This window comes from Echinococcus granulosus, assembly GCF_000524195.1.
Source record: "Echinococcus granulosus chromosome Unknown EG_S00038, whole genome shotgun sequence".
NCBI lineage: Eukaryota > Metazoa > Platyhelminthes > Cestoda > Cyclophyllidea > Taeniidae > Echinococcus > Echinococcus granulosus.
Genome location: NW_020170418.1, coordinates 284,716 through 298,652, shown reverse-complemented (window position 1 = coordinate 298,652; position 13,937 = coordinate 284,716). Strand labels below are relative to the sequence as shown.

At 45.2% G+C, this 13,937-nt stretch overlaps 3 protein-coding genes across 3 annotated transcripts in view; 1 reads left to right on the top strand and 2 right to left on the bottom strand. All coding sequences in view use genetic code 11, as the record gives it.

Annotated features, from left to right (window-relative positions):
- Positions 1–562: 562 nt before the first annotated feature.
- On the top strand, positions 563–1,318 carry EGR_05298 (Corepressor interacting with RBPJ; the record flags this gene model as incomplete). Its single annotated transcript, XM_024494547.1, has 1 exon — positions 563–1,318. One exon carries the CDS (start codon positions 563–565, stop codon positions 1,316–1,318), a length of 756 nt encoding a protein of 251 aa, XP_024351018.1.
- A 408-nt stretch (positions 1,319–1,726) lies between these two features.
- On the bottom strand, positions 1,727–4,960 carry EGR_05297 (hypothetical protein; the record flags this gene model as incomplete). Its single annotated transcript, XM_024494546.1, has 1 exon — positions 1,727–4,960. The coding sequence occupies one exon, from the start codon at positions 4,958–4,960 to the stop codon at positions 1,727–1,729; it is 3,234 nt and encodes a 1,077-aa protein (XP_024351017.1).
- A 669-nt stretch (positions 4,961–5,629) lies between these two features.
- EGR_05296 (hypothetical protein) overlaps positions 5,630–13,937 on the bottom strand; it is a gene marked incomplete at both ends in the record, with an annotated part of 34,330 nt that continues 26,022 nt past the window's right edge. Inside the window, 16 exons of the mRNA XM_024494545.1 lie at positions 5,630–6,063; positions 6,192–6,764; positions 7,238–7,291; positions 8,055–8,371; positions 8,406–8,944; positions 9,102–9,600; positions 9,687–10,008; positions 10,110–10,310; positions 10,953–11,087; positions 11,212–11,523; positions 11,660–11,799; positions 11,970–12,125; positions 12,403–12,544; positions 12,621–12,681; positions 12,974–13,324; positions 13,500–13,921. Coding sequence (XP_024351016.1) covers positions 5,630–6,063; positions 6,192–6,764; positions 7,238–7,291; positions 8,055–8,371; positions 8,406–8,944; positions 9,102–9,600; positions 9,687–10,008; positions 10,110–10,310; positions 10,953–11,087; positions 11,212–11,523; positions 11,660–11,799; positions 11,970–12,125; positions 12,403–12,544; positions 12,621–12,681; positions 12,974–13,324; positions 13,500–13,921 — 4,658 coding nt within the window. The remainder of the gene's footprint in view (positions 6,064–6,191; positions 6,765–7,237; positions 7,292–8,054; positions 8,372–8,405; positions 8,945–9,101; positions 9,601–9,686; positions 10,009–10,109; positions 10,311–10,952; positions 11,088–11,211; positions 11,524–11,659; positions 11,800–11,969; positions 12,126–12,402; positions 12,545–12,620; positions 12,682–12,973; positions 13,325–13,499; positions 13,922–13,937) is intronic.

Genomic DNA, 13,937 nt, shown 5'->3' with positions numbered 1-13,937 from the left:
AAAACAACATAAGTATTACAATATATTCTGCCCGAGTATTGTGTCTTCTTTCGTCTTCAGGGAGTCTCGGAACGCTGCACAATGACTGAGTCAAAAGTAGCTCGCCATCAAATCCGAGGATTAAATAACCATTTTAGTGCACCAACTTTGAATGAGTTTATTAATTAGGATCTGCCCTCAGCTTATCAGAAAACTGGAACTACTTTGTGCAGTCATACAAAAGATTTACTTTGAATTTTTGGTTTTCCTTACTATAGCATCCCCTTTTTTAATTTAAATATTCCTGGCTTCATCACAGTCTTGTCCTAAGTAAGGTTAAAATATTTTTTTTTGCACTGAAACCCAGATATTTTTGAATTGCCTAAAAGGCAGAAACAAACGGCTTTTAACCAGAGTAATATTTCTTGTAATAGCAAAAAATAGTTAAGCAGTGAACAACGGCAAATTTACTAATTTTAGGCTCTTTTTGATGACTGTTTAAATAGATGCGCTTGTAAAGCTACTCCAGTTTTTACTCGTTAATTCGCTAACCTGCTCTTTCTGCCGCAGCTTTTGTTGTACGATGGGCAAGGGTTACAATAACTACATGTGCAAGAAGTTTTTTCACCCAACAAACTTCGAAAACATCAAGAGAAAGTGGATGGCGGAGCAAAAGGAGGAGTTTGACAGCAAGAGAGAACAGGAGAGGCTTACTCAGTATCGTCGCGAACAGGAAATATTGGAAAATCGTGTGCTTCTTGGCGATGAGAAAGCCCGTCTGGGATTGGCATGGATGTATGACCAACCAGCTGTCATGGAACCGGAAAAAGAGACGGACAGGAATGAAGCGAAGTTTGAGTGGCAACGGAAGTACAATGCTCCCCGCGAAAGTTACTGCAAGAATTCCTCCGACGTCACTGATCAGCCGTTCGGTATAGAAGTCAGAAACGTGCGCTGTATGCGCTGCAAACAGTGGGGACACTTGAACACAGATCGGACTTGCCCATTGTACGGGCAATCGTTCACCCAAGAACCGACGGCCGGCACATTACGATCTCTGGATCGCGCGAAATCTAACCTACGTAAGGAGGGGTTGGCGTTTAAAAAGTCCGCTGAATCTACGGGTCTCAATGCAATAGTCTACAAAGCTAAGCGTGCCGTATCAAGTTCTCACGGGTTAGACCCCGAGGCGGTGGAGCACGAATTGACAGTCGAATTCCTCAGGTCTTTGTCTGAGAAGCAGCGAGAAAAGCTGCTTAAGAAACTTAGCAAACTATCACGAGAAGACAAAGGCTTGTCTTCGAAGAAGCACAAAAAGAAGAAGCATTCCCACCACTGATATTTTTTAGCCACACTGATGTAAATAGTATGTACTCATCTCTAATATCTTTCTCTTATTACAATGGTGTTCCCTTCTCTTGCAATGGAGCACTTCCGTTTACTACATCATTCTTCGTCCAAAAATGGTATTATTTGTGGATTTGAGTGTTTTCGGTACCGATACATACTTTATAGTTGTGTAGGCTTGTTTACTTTATTTCTAGGTTAGCCATTATAAGTCACGGCGCACGCGACACTTTTGTGCTAGAATCACGTTCTTCAAATGGTAACGTAAAGTGGTTGTGTGACGCTAAGTAATGGTCGCTGTCCCTGCACTCCTGCAAGTTACTAGAGGGACTTAAGGCAACGGTCTTGAAAGCACTGAGATGTGTTAAAGAACAAAATAAAGGTGTTGGCCATTGTCTCCTTAGTCATTGCAGGATGAGGAATCGGATGACATCGGTGTAGCTGGCGGTGGTGATGTTGATGAGTGTGAAGCCCCAGGTGACGCACGTGAAGGTGCGTCGGAGGGGCTGGGAGTGGAGGTTCTGCTATTTTGGTCCGGCGAGGAGGACGTCTCTGAGGTGGATGCTAACAATGATGACCCTGATGACTCACTGTCTGTTGAGAATGGGGTGCCTGAAGAGAATGATGAAGTCTCACTGAAGCTGCTGAATGAGGAGTTGTCTTTGTGCCGCCTCGGTTCCGATCGGACTGTCTGTCGATATCGCCCAGACGAAGTGCTACCAGAGGAAGAGGTTTCAGAGATGTAGACGCCCTGGACCCCACTCGGGTGTTCCGTGAACTCCCAGGGATTCTGAATGCAATAGAAGTTTGGTTGGGCGTACTGTGGGAAACTGAATGGTAGCATCATTCCGTACTGAGGCATACTGACAGGAACTGGTACGAGCATTTGTGACGGCATAGCTAAATTTTGCGAGGGTTCGGCCAGGGTGTCTTCCGTTGGTACGATTTGCATGTTGTTAGGTGGCAGTACGTTAGCATTCTTGTTCCCGTTGACCTGTTTATCTGTCTTTTTTCGGGATTTTTTAGCTTCTGGAGGCGTGCTCTTCAATTCCTTTCTAGGAGGTTCATCAAAATTTGTGGCTGCTACTTTCTCAACCTCTATTTTGCTCGCATCAGAAACTGAGGTGGGATAAGGCGGTGGTTCTGTTTTGGGCACATTTGCCACCGGTTCCGGTGTGGAAACTTCTTTTTCTTCCACTTTCTCTGGAACTTTTTCAACATCTCCCAAGGATGCGTCAGGGTTAAACATTGCCTTCGTGGATCCGCAGAATAGTGTTTTGCTGACACCGGAGGAGGAAGTGCTTTTGCCTTCTTTCCTGCTGAATGCGATTCGATCCCTAAGAGCACTTCTCGTCGCCTCGAGCAGTTCTTTGCGTGCCTCGTCCAGTTCCTTCTGGTGTCGTAAGCGTCTGCGCTCCTTGTAGTCAACCACAGACATACCTTTGGCATTTTCCATGGCCTGGCTGGCAGTTATTGCCTTTTCAGATTCCCCATTAATTTTCTTAATCCTTTCTTTTTCTTTTATGGCCTTCATTTGCATCTCTGTGGCTTTCAACTTTTGCATGGTTTCAATAACACTCTGCAAAGAAGGCACCTTCGTTTCAGTTGTGCTGTTTTGATTAACTTGTTGTGGAGGCGTGGCAGATTTTATCTGCATAAGTTCCTCTGTCACATGCTTAGAACTAACTTTCTCACTTTCATCGGCTTGTTGTTTTTGTTGCCTTGGACGTCGGGCTGGAAGAGTCATGTAGTCATTTTCAGGAGTTTCCTTCTTCTCCCACGAATATGAAGGTGTTGACAAGCTCGGTGGAATCATATTTGCGGCACGGGCTTCTTTTATCAAACTGAGAAATGATGGGGGTTTTTGAACCACTCCGGGGAGAGCGAAATCAACTTTATGGGGGGCCTCGTTTGTTGCGTTATTGTTGCGCTGTTTTAAACACTCGTTTTTTACAGTATCGTCCACCTCGGAGTGGGAGTTTGAAGCAATGGAATAGGTCCGCGGTCCAAAAGATCCATTAAGATCAATTTTTGCGATCACGTAAGTTCTTTGACTCAAATCGTCGTACTCACTATGAGGCTTCTCAAGCGCATATGGTTTCGAATTATTAGGACTCGGGCTACACCACATATCTTCTGCACAGGGGAACGCATCGAAAAAAGAGCTAAGACTGGAAGTTTTGTGGGAAGTGTTGCGGTTTCCTCTATGAGGATTGAACTCAGGCAGCGACATGTTTGATTTGGGATGAGCGTAGAGTTGGGAGTAATGGAACACTGTGTCCTCGCACACATTACTGGGGGTTGACGCTGCCGAATTTAAGCAGTAAGGATGAGTTATTTGCTGTGACTGAATATTAAGTGATAAAATCTCATTTTGTAACAAACGCGTCTGGAGATCTGAAACCAGTGGATCCACATGGGCATTGCAACAGTTGAATTGCTCATCTACTACTAGAGATTGCGGCCTACTAACACGATCGTTGGGAGGTGATTGGGAAAATCGTGCAATCTGGCCATAGTTTTTTATCCTTGGAGTTTGGTTTGTAGGCATTTGAGTGCCTACGGTGGACCAGTCGTCGACATCATCTTCGTGGGTGCTTAACAAACTCATTCCTTGCCTCGTCCCAAGGCATTGTAAGCGTTTGCAGAGTTGTTCACTCTCAGGTCCACTACTATATGAATCATCCAAGCGCATTTTCTGCAACTTCAATGCGAAAGAGCATATTTTCTCTCCCTCCTCCCCTTCTTTCGCTAAACCGTCCTCTCGATTTCTTTCAATAATCATTTCTGGTTGTGCTTGAGAGGACACTCTCACTTCACCTACACCTCGAATGGCGCAGTTTAAATTGTGTGGGATGGTGCATCCCACATTATTATTGACTAGAACATCAAAAACCTCCGGTTTCTGGTCTCCCGACCTCAGATTCGGTTGACGCTTTGAAGATTTAAGACTGCGTTTTGTGCGTCTGGAGCACAAACCACAAAACCCAAAGCAAATATTTTGGACGCCATCCCAACTATCTGTTTCATCATACCTATTAGCATAGAGCGCTTTTGTCGACGAGTCTCCACTTTGCGGCCAGTCGCCGAAATCACAATTGACGGAATTGTTTTGTTGGACATCAGGAGGCTTCTCGGCATACTTTTCAGCAGCTGATTCGCCACAACTTGGGGGGTCCGAGAAACTTATTTCATCTTTTTCATAGGGCGGGTCATCAAAAAGGGACGAATTGATTTTGGAGTCAATTGGTTCAAGTTCAAATTTCTCGCAAACTGGTTTCTTCATTTTTGAGGCATCATGAGCCTTCCATAGCCAATGCTGTGCTATTCTTTGCAAACTTTTCGACCTAACTTGAAGAAATGAATGCTTTTTAACAAACTTCTCGGAATCTAAAGGAGAAGGTAAGCCTTGAATCTGTTTCTGCTTTAGACCAGATGTACTCAGAGTTTCTTCTCTTTCCATTGCGAAAGATGTGCTAGGCATTGATGGTGGTTTCACCTTAGTCAAGTCTTGATTAGCCATCGGCAGATCACAATCACCTCTGGTGGTTTTGGTAGAATTCGACACGTTTCTGTGATTTGGACCTTCTTCAATGATGCCACTCAAACGGTCAATGCGACGCATATTCCCCATGTCTCCATCTTTAAATTGCTCAAACTTGTTTTTAGGCATAACTTTGCAGGCGCATAAAGCGCACGACCTCGCAATAGAATTGCTTCTGCACGTGCTTTTTGCACGTCAAATAATAATCGATAAATTTCAAGGTCTGTTCGAGTTGAAGTGGAAGCTTGGCACACCCTAGTCGAAAGCTCATCTCATGTAATGTGATCAGTGTACAGCAATTATCACTTCACATTTAACAGCACTCCATATGTCCAGGGCGTCTGAACCCTACTTTTCATTTAGGCTCGCTTTAAGCTAGGAAGGGAACCAAGAGTACATTAGTCTCCCCTTGGAATCACTGAATATCGTAAATGTTTTAAAATGCAGCAAAAATTGCTGGCGACTACAAAAGTATTTGAGCATTCCAGACGTAGGGACTGCTGTATTGATGTTTGCCCGAAAGGAGCGCTAGATAACACTTTAGGTACCACTAATGTACGTTATTGCTGGGAACTACTATTCTGCTAGCCCTGCAAGTATTGTGCTTTGGAGAAACTCTGCTGTACATCCAACAACGGAAGAATACAAAACATCAAAAAAACGAGCAATGTTATATGCCAAAAGTACATAGAAGCCGGATGAAATAGCAACCTAACAAAAAAAATAAAAATAAAACAGGCGTTAAAGTTGAGGGCTACTTCAATACTCGTCCTCCAGAAGGCGACGTTCTTGTGGTTTTTGTTCAGACTTTCCCCCCCTCTTCTGATTTTTGCGTTGTTCATCAGCCAACCGCAGAGATGTGTGCACCAGACCAGCTACTGCAGAATCCAAATGATCGAGCACGCCGCGCTGCAACCACTTGGGGATAGTGGTCCGAGCCCTGTGGAAACCGATATTCTCCAGAAATTTGTCGAATGCTGGTACGTCAATATTGGAGGCTAGGAGTAGACGACATTCAGGCGAGAGATTCCAGTGGATAACATCATATCCACGTAGGTCCTTGACAATCGGTGAAGCCGTACTCACTGCATTTGCAGCCACGGTAGCACCATGACTGCCTGGCAGGAAACCCTCTTTGGCCAATTCAAGGGTACGGGGTGTCACCGCGTAGGTGGGGTCAGGAGTAGCTAAGCCTAGCAACAAACAAATAACACACGTCATTTAAACATTCTTGGCATCGGTAACCTCGATTTCTTACAATATAGTGAGTTAGGCATTCTTGCAATGTTTGAACACAATTGAGCAACAAACAGAAGCTCACTTTCTGTGTCATGCATTTGCTCATCGATATAGGACTTTATAAGGAGGGGAAGCCAAGGGACATCGAGAAGGCCAAGTTGAATGACCCCATGAAGATCTGTCTGAAAACTGAGGTGCACCTTGGCAGAGAGACCCTCGATTTCCCGCTCACTTTCTTCGTCCTCACCATCGCCACCACTGCTTTCCTGACCCTCACGCACCTCCTCCCCTTCCTCGTCGGAGGGTGTAGGCCCGGATGCTGTCGTGACCCTAGACTTCTTGGCCGCCTCCGCAGCTGCAGTCGCTTTCTCGTGCTGCAGGTCGAGAGAGAAGAGAAGAAGCTCAGAGACTTTGGGATGAGCCATGCTCTGACGTTGGTCGCTGGTCAGACGCATTGAAACGGAAGGTAGGACGAAGAGAATCTCCGCCTCTGTTGGCGGCTTCAGGGGGTTGGGGCGCCTAGGCGTCACCACAGCACCAGCAGCAGGTGAGGCGGTAATGGTGGCAACACTTGTCTTCACTGCGTCAACACGACGACGAAGCGAGTCGCTTGTTGACGATACGTGGGCAGAAAAATCGACGGAGAACTCGGTAACTACAATGAACCAGAAAACCACATGGTGCCAAATTCCGTGATTTTCACAACAATTTGCTCTTTAACAGTAAAGAGCACAACACAATATTTCAAAATTCTCGCATCAATAATACCAACTACGTCGAAGAGTGGACAGTCATACAAGAGTTGTGATCAACGTGAAAACCGCAAGGGGTAAAGGACTGAAAAATCCGCATTCCGTGAAAGTGGGCATCTATTATTATAACACCCTCTGTAGGAATTAAATGAGAGCGAAAAATTTGTACAACGAGTACAGGCCCATATATGATTCAATTTTTGTTCTTAGAGTGACTGTGGCTCTACCCAAATCTAAACGATTACGCCAATGACGTTTGTTATAACCATTGAAGATTGAAAAAAGACCAAATTGAAGACGAATCATCTGACCAGATGTCGAAATAATAATGAAAAAGATCATGATGTATGGAAGGGGGTGTGAAGTGAAGACTTACGCTTCACAACATCCGAGGCGCGGTGGGGATTAGCTCCGCGGACATAACTGAGGACTGAAAGGAAAGATGGGAGAACGAGTCAGATGAAAGAAAACTGCTCTTAGTAAGGGGTGGACATGAAATAAGTCAGAATACCATCCAACTTGAGCGGCACAAAGAGCAACGATCTCAGAGACTTCAGAACAATTGCAAGAACAAGGACGTTTGAAATCAAGATTGTGGGCCTCGGTGGATTACTTTGACCATCTGAAATCGTGGATAATTTCCAAAGAAAACAATTTTGGATTCTGAAATAATACCTAATCAAAGAGTACCCAGGATTGTTTTGCCACTACCAGCCATAACAATCCGCAATAAGGTCTGTTCTCTGAAATGAGATTCAACTTCCGATAGTCTGCTTCCACCACCGTTTTCCCTATTCTCTGAGCATGCTGATAAGTCGCATTCTTAAAAGCTCTTCAAAACATACAATAAACTTTTTTCACGACACCCATCAACTGGGAATAACAATCTCAAAACATACTACAGCTTAATGGGCCCTAGATGTTACCACTTAGATCGAATTCTGATGTAAGGCTCAGAGAGGGAGATCATTAACTCATTAACACAAATTATGCTGCCACAAATCAGGCTGTTGACAGGTGCCATACAGAAGACACTAGCTTAATGAAACATCAAGGCTCTAAGCTTCGCACATTAGTTCAACTCGACTTGGTCTTAGGCCTTGCAATATAAGTCGCAGCGCAAATCATACCTGTAATAATAATGCACCTTTATAAACAAGAGGCACTGAAGAGAATGTGGCATAAAAGCTTACCAGTGATGTCAACACCTGTGAACATAAATTCCAGCCATTCAGCGATAGTGAGTGTGACAGGCAGTTTGACGGGGTTCTGTTCGCGACCGCGTCTCACACGCAGCACATAGGCGGTCTGGGGTGGGTACTGCAACTGGTGACCTAGATCGAAGCTCAGCACCTGTCGTACGTTTAACCACCCGCCCACCTCGTCGATACTCTCCGGGAGTCTCTCGGGTCCCTCACACGCGAAGGCCACTGACTTCTTGTTCAGTGTTGAACTTTTCCCCATCTTCATGGGACGGTGGCGCGGTTCCCTCTGCGCCTCCGTCTCAAAGCTACAGAAAGGTTACGAATTTACCAAAAGTTTACCAGATGGTGGGATGTTGCATATTGAAGACAGCCCAGTCAGGAGCAGATCTAAAGGTTCCAGCAAAGCAGGCAAGGGCAAGAGAGTTGCCAGCTAGCTGAAGTGAGCCTCCCAGTACGGGGGGTACGGAGTTCTCGTTGGGAGGTGCAGTAGACTCTAGGAGGCTACGTCGGACGAGGGGTGCCTGCGTGCCAATGTGCGCCAGACAGGCCCTGATGGCTTCCAGCATCGGGTACTGCCAGTGGCGCTGCAGAAGTTTGTCCACGTTGGCCTCGGTGCAGGAGAAGCCCAACGCGGCGCTTACAACCATTGGCTCGACGACCTCAAACGTCTCCCCGCTCCCTGTAGGGAGTGAAAGGCTGTCCATGGGGGTACTCCGAGTGTCCACCATCACGCCTACGCTGGAGTTCTCCGGCCGCAGGAGGTAGTCGCCCTGGCCTACCCAACTGTTACGACCTTCGCGCAATTGTTCCTCAAAGTACTCCCGCACTTTGCGTGCCGAGCGCATTAAATCAACCGTGGTTGTCCGCGCTATCGCCACCTATCACCGAAGTGGTAGATCGAACCATGAATTACCATATTACTGCCCATCCACCTAACATTTGTGATTCCAGTAGTGCTATGAATACTTCCAGCCTCACTAGAGCACAATCCACCCTTTAGAAACCAATAAGATGTCAAAAAACAGACTGACGAACCTGAAGTTGATCCCAATTTACTTCACCAGCAATCATAACGTAGACCGGCGGAGCACCGATGTTGGAAGTGACAAATGTCTCAGTATTCCTATCACCTGGTGGAGAGGAGAATTTACGCGAGGCAGGAACCGTAACACTACTTTCCTTTTCATCGCCCATTCCGCTCACACAGAGATGGTCCGCCTCCCGTAGGCGCCATTCGTCGCTGAGGTACATTTCAGCTTGGTTAATTCGAAGAAAGACTATGTTTGTATTCATATACTCAATACGCAGCTGAAAGCCGCCGATGAGCAACTCGCCACTGTGCTGGGGATCACAGCGGGGATCCTCCTTAAAGTGAGCGCGCGATTCCAAGTCTAACAAGGTGAACTCGCCACCCACAACACCCTGTTCACTGGTGAATTGGCAGAGATGCACACCCGCACCCAGGGAACCACGCCGCCGTTTGGAAGAGTCTTGATACAGTCGACCGTCACAAAATACATTGCGTACATCCAGTCTATAATGCACAAATGAATCAATATAACCAATTGCTTTTACCAAAAGGTTCTTTTCGGAAATCAGCCAATAGGGCGTAAAACTCACTTTGTCCTACCCATAGCGCTTCCCATGTAGGTTTGAATGTCCAAATTACCAATTTTGACATAGAATATGGGAAGAGCCTGCCAGGAGACCACCTTGGCGCCACCACCACGGCTAGTGGAGGAGAGGCCACCTTCGGGAGCGTGGTAATTGGGTGGGACGAGTGGAGGTAGAGTAGTTGTGTTGGAAACTGTCTGGGGTGTAGGAGATTCCGTCAGCCCCTCACGAGGCGCTGTAGCGCTGCGACGTTTCGATGCGCTTTCGGCGGCGGCGGCGGTCAGCTTAATCGGAGCCGCGGCCGTGCCCGCGCCGATTCGTGCCTTGCCTGGAAGCGGCAGGAGAATACGCAAAAAATTATACAAACACGCAAACAACGATAAATAGAACGATTCCTGACTGAATCTAAAAAAGTAAATTAGCCATCACATGAATGGGACGTGCCTCTTAGCCGAGGTCCCTTTTGCAACCACTTGGCGAGAGAATCATCGACTCCGGCGCCTGGTGGAGCGGCGTAGTTTCTTGGTATTTTCTCAGCTACCTCATCCTCACTAACCACGTCGCTATCACCTTCTGCATTCTCATCATCAATTTGAGGAGGTGCTGATACTTCTGTTGACTCCGCTGACTCTGCAACACGAATGTAAAATGCAAATTTCGTTACGAGGTGCTCATTTTCACTACGCGTGCTATGACAAAGGGTCTGGTAGAGAAGCACAATAAAAGACCACTGAAGCGCAGGAGAAATACGGAAAATGAAACAGTAATCATTATAACGAAGGGCGGTTTAGGGTAAAGACCATGAGATGCTCATAAACACTGAATCAACAAAGTCGAAACCAAACGGCGAATTTACGGACTTGCTGGGAAAACAAGTTCCCCAAGCATATACTTCTCTTAAGGGGAAAGTAGACATTGTAACTTTCACCCAGCCTTCTCGTTTACCTATAAATAATCACCGATCGTAAAAGCAGCGCACCAAGAACCAGATTTACACTTTTAAAACTACGGTTTATGAAAGTTCCCACGAAAAGAACATCATGAGCTGCTACATGACGAAACCACATTGTTCAGAAAAGCAATTTATTATAAGTCGAAGAAATTGTAAAAGAATCACAGAAATAAAGACAAGTTTCAAAATTTGGACAATCTTATCAAAGCTATGATAGAGAAGAATTAGTATGAAAAGGCGGACTGAAGAGCAAAAGTGCCGAATAATGGGTGGCTGAATCTTTGCGTTGTGAGCGATGAAGTAGAAAAGGAGTCACTCACGAGGTATTTTCGAGTCCTTTCCAATGAAGAGCGCTCTAGCAAGGCTATTTCTATACCACGCCTTTGGAATATGTAGAATCTCTAAGCTCCTTCTAGTGTCGCACTTGAATTCCGCCACACCAATGTCAACAACACCTGAAAACATTGGGTAAATATTCAAATTACAAATGACAGGTAAATTTAATAAAAATGGACATAAAATGAAAATTCAAAATAAGAGGTTTGAGAGCCGTAAAAGAATAAATAAACCATAGCCTACCAGAGAACCGAACAATGTTGTGGAGGGATATACTGCCGGTACCGGAGTTGGCAGTAACATAGCTAGTCATGGTGGCAGTGGCAGCACGCACATCGGACGGGGCATCGGGATCGCCAGACTGCCTTGCTTGAGTTTGCTGTTGTTGCTGTTGACCCACGACGTTGGTCTGCACGGTACGGCTGATGTTGAGACGTATGTCGCGCACCTTCAGCGTCAAAGAGTCGCCTGGTGATGTTCCTTCTGCCCCCTTTGAGGTCCGCAAGACTCCGCCAATGCCTCCACCATAGGGGTGGAATACAGACATACGGAATTCTGCAAATAATACACAAAAAGCAACCTCCATTTACACAAATTTCGACCTATTGGGTGATAATAACCCAGTTCATTTTACAAAGCCATCAAAGGAAAGCGGAAAAGGAATAAGTTAGAAGGCAAAAAAGAGTTCTACCGTTAAGAATGGCAGTCACGTTTAGACCACTGGCAGACACAAGGTCCCCGAGGACAATGTTATCGGCTAAATTGGCTGTAATTGAGAGACGACCAGCAGGTTTTCCATCTATAAACACACAAGACAAGAGAGCATTAGCACTAATAAAATCACGGCGGGACATCATTGTTGGAGGTACACTTGACAACGAACAACATTGAATTGTAAAAGTATGAAAATCAATCTGAATCAAGCAAACTAAGAAGTTATGTGAAGACAAATTTTGCGCCATTAGCGCAATGACGTATTGATGGTATAAAAAAACAGCAACATTAATACGTAAAGAAAAGCGATGTGATAGTAAGAGAGACCAAACATGCCAGCATCTTTCAAAATTTCTTCAGCAAGGCGTTCAGTGGAGAATATCATATTCATTGACGGGAGAGTGATAAGGCACTGCATTTGAGAAGCGGGTAGACAGAGGAAACTGAAGTTAAAACATATTCATAAAAAAATTCCAAAATGTAGTTTCCTAGTTGAAAGGCATATAATATAGAAAAACGTTGGTGTCTATCCTGTCAATAGCTAAAGTGGTTTAATTATGCTCCGAAGTAGCGTTATTTAGTACAACTTTGGGGTGGACAATTAAAAAATGAAAACGCTTTACTTATGAGAAACATTTTAAGTAACAAGTGATTGCATCTTAAACTGAAGAAACAATCAACGTTGATTTTCGTATTCAAATCAATGCAATGATGGCTCACCGGATGGTAGATGGTTGAATGCATAGGTGAACGACTACATCAACCAAAAATGTCTTCGTGCTAGTCATCAGGGCGTCGTTGAGTTGAACAGAGGACTTTGGTTGCGTAGATTGGCCATCATCCGACTCTAAATCCAATGCGGCTGCGGGCAAAATTAAGACGGAGATTTTTTTAGCAATAAAATTTAGACATAGACGCAAAAATGGGTGGCCACCAACCTGGAAGATTTTCCAACGCCTGTTCCAAGAAATCCAGCAAACCGGGATGCACAATCAATGACTTGAAATACAAAGTAACACAAGTAAAAAATAAATACTAGCAGCAATAAATAGTTAGATATGATAGTTTTACGAGTTCGTAAATACAAGAAAATTTTAAAAACCCATTAATCAGTTAAAATACAGCCAAATACAGTGTTGAGACTTGGAATACTTCGATGTTCAAAAGGTAAGGTTTAGTGTTCGGTCAAACTGCCTCCAAATAGGCAAAAGAAAAGCTGGTGATCAGAATGCTCAAATTTCCTGTTCCCCATTATGATGCTCTCTAACAGAGTAGCAAAAAAAAAACGCACCTGTGGCAGCTTCTGAAGCACAACACTGGCATAAAGGTCAGCGGAGCGACCGACATCAGGATAGACACCAGTGGTGGTGTTCGTGCCCGAGGTGAACCTATGAGAAGGGTCCAGTGAACGCTCAAAATCACTGTTCGACGCTTCCTTTGTTGCTTTCGCCTCCACTTCAGCCGCCTTTCCCAGCTCGTCAGCAACAGCTGTCTGAGTGTCGTGCACTGTCTCAAGAGTCGTCTCGCCTGGCGTGACCTCATCACCAACCACCAGTTTCGGCCTTGCCTTAGGCTTCTCCACAGATGTGCGGTAGGTTTGTTGATTCCAGAGGTCATAGTTCGTGTGCGATTTGTAGTGCAGCTGAAAGACAACGAGGAAAGAATAAATAAACGCTTCAAAAAACAGTGTATGAAAATCGGCTCCTATGTAAGAATATATTCACACTCTGGTAGCACCAAGAAATTGAAATACATAGAGCATAAATTTACATAATTGGAACAAAAAATCAAGAAAAAATGGTTTCTGAAAGACTCACTCCAACATCGAGTGCGGGTAAATAAAACACGGAGATGTCAGTTGGTTTTAGGAGGGGATCCTGAGATAGCTGTCTCTTGTATCTGGCCAGATAGGCCTTATAAAGATCGTCTTGCAGGGAAGGACTTCCTATAGCCGGCGAGGTGGGCCAAATTGATTTTCCACCTCCCTCCTGCTTGGACAGACGAGGATGGAGACCACACCTGCCGGAGTCCACGTGGATGTTGATATCCAGCTCTAGAAGTAGGCTACTTCGCGGGGGCTCCTCCATAGAAGGACTGGAGAAGGATGGCTGCTTTGTGGAGGCATGTTTGCGAGGAGGTGGAGTAGGAGGCTGCCGAAAGTTCCCTCGAGCAGAAGTGGTACGTTCCCCATCCACTTTTGTAACACCGATAAGGCATTCATCTTGCAAAGAATAGGTATCTGGAAGGGAAGTGGC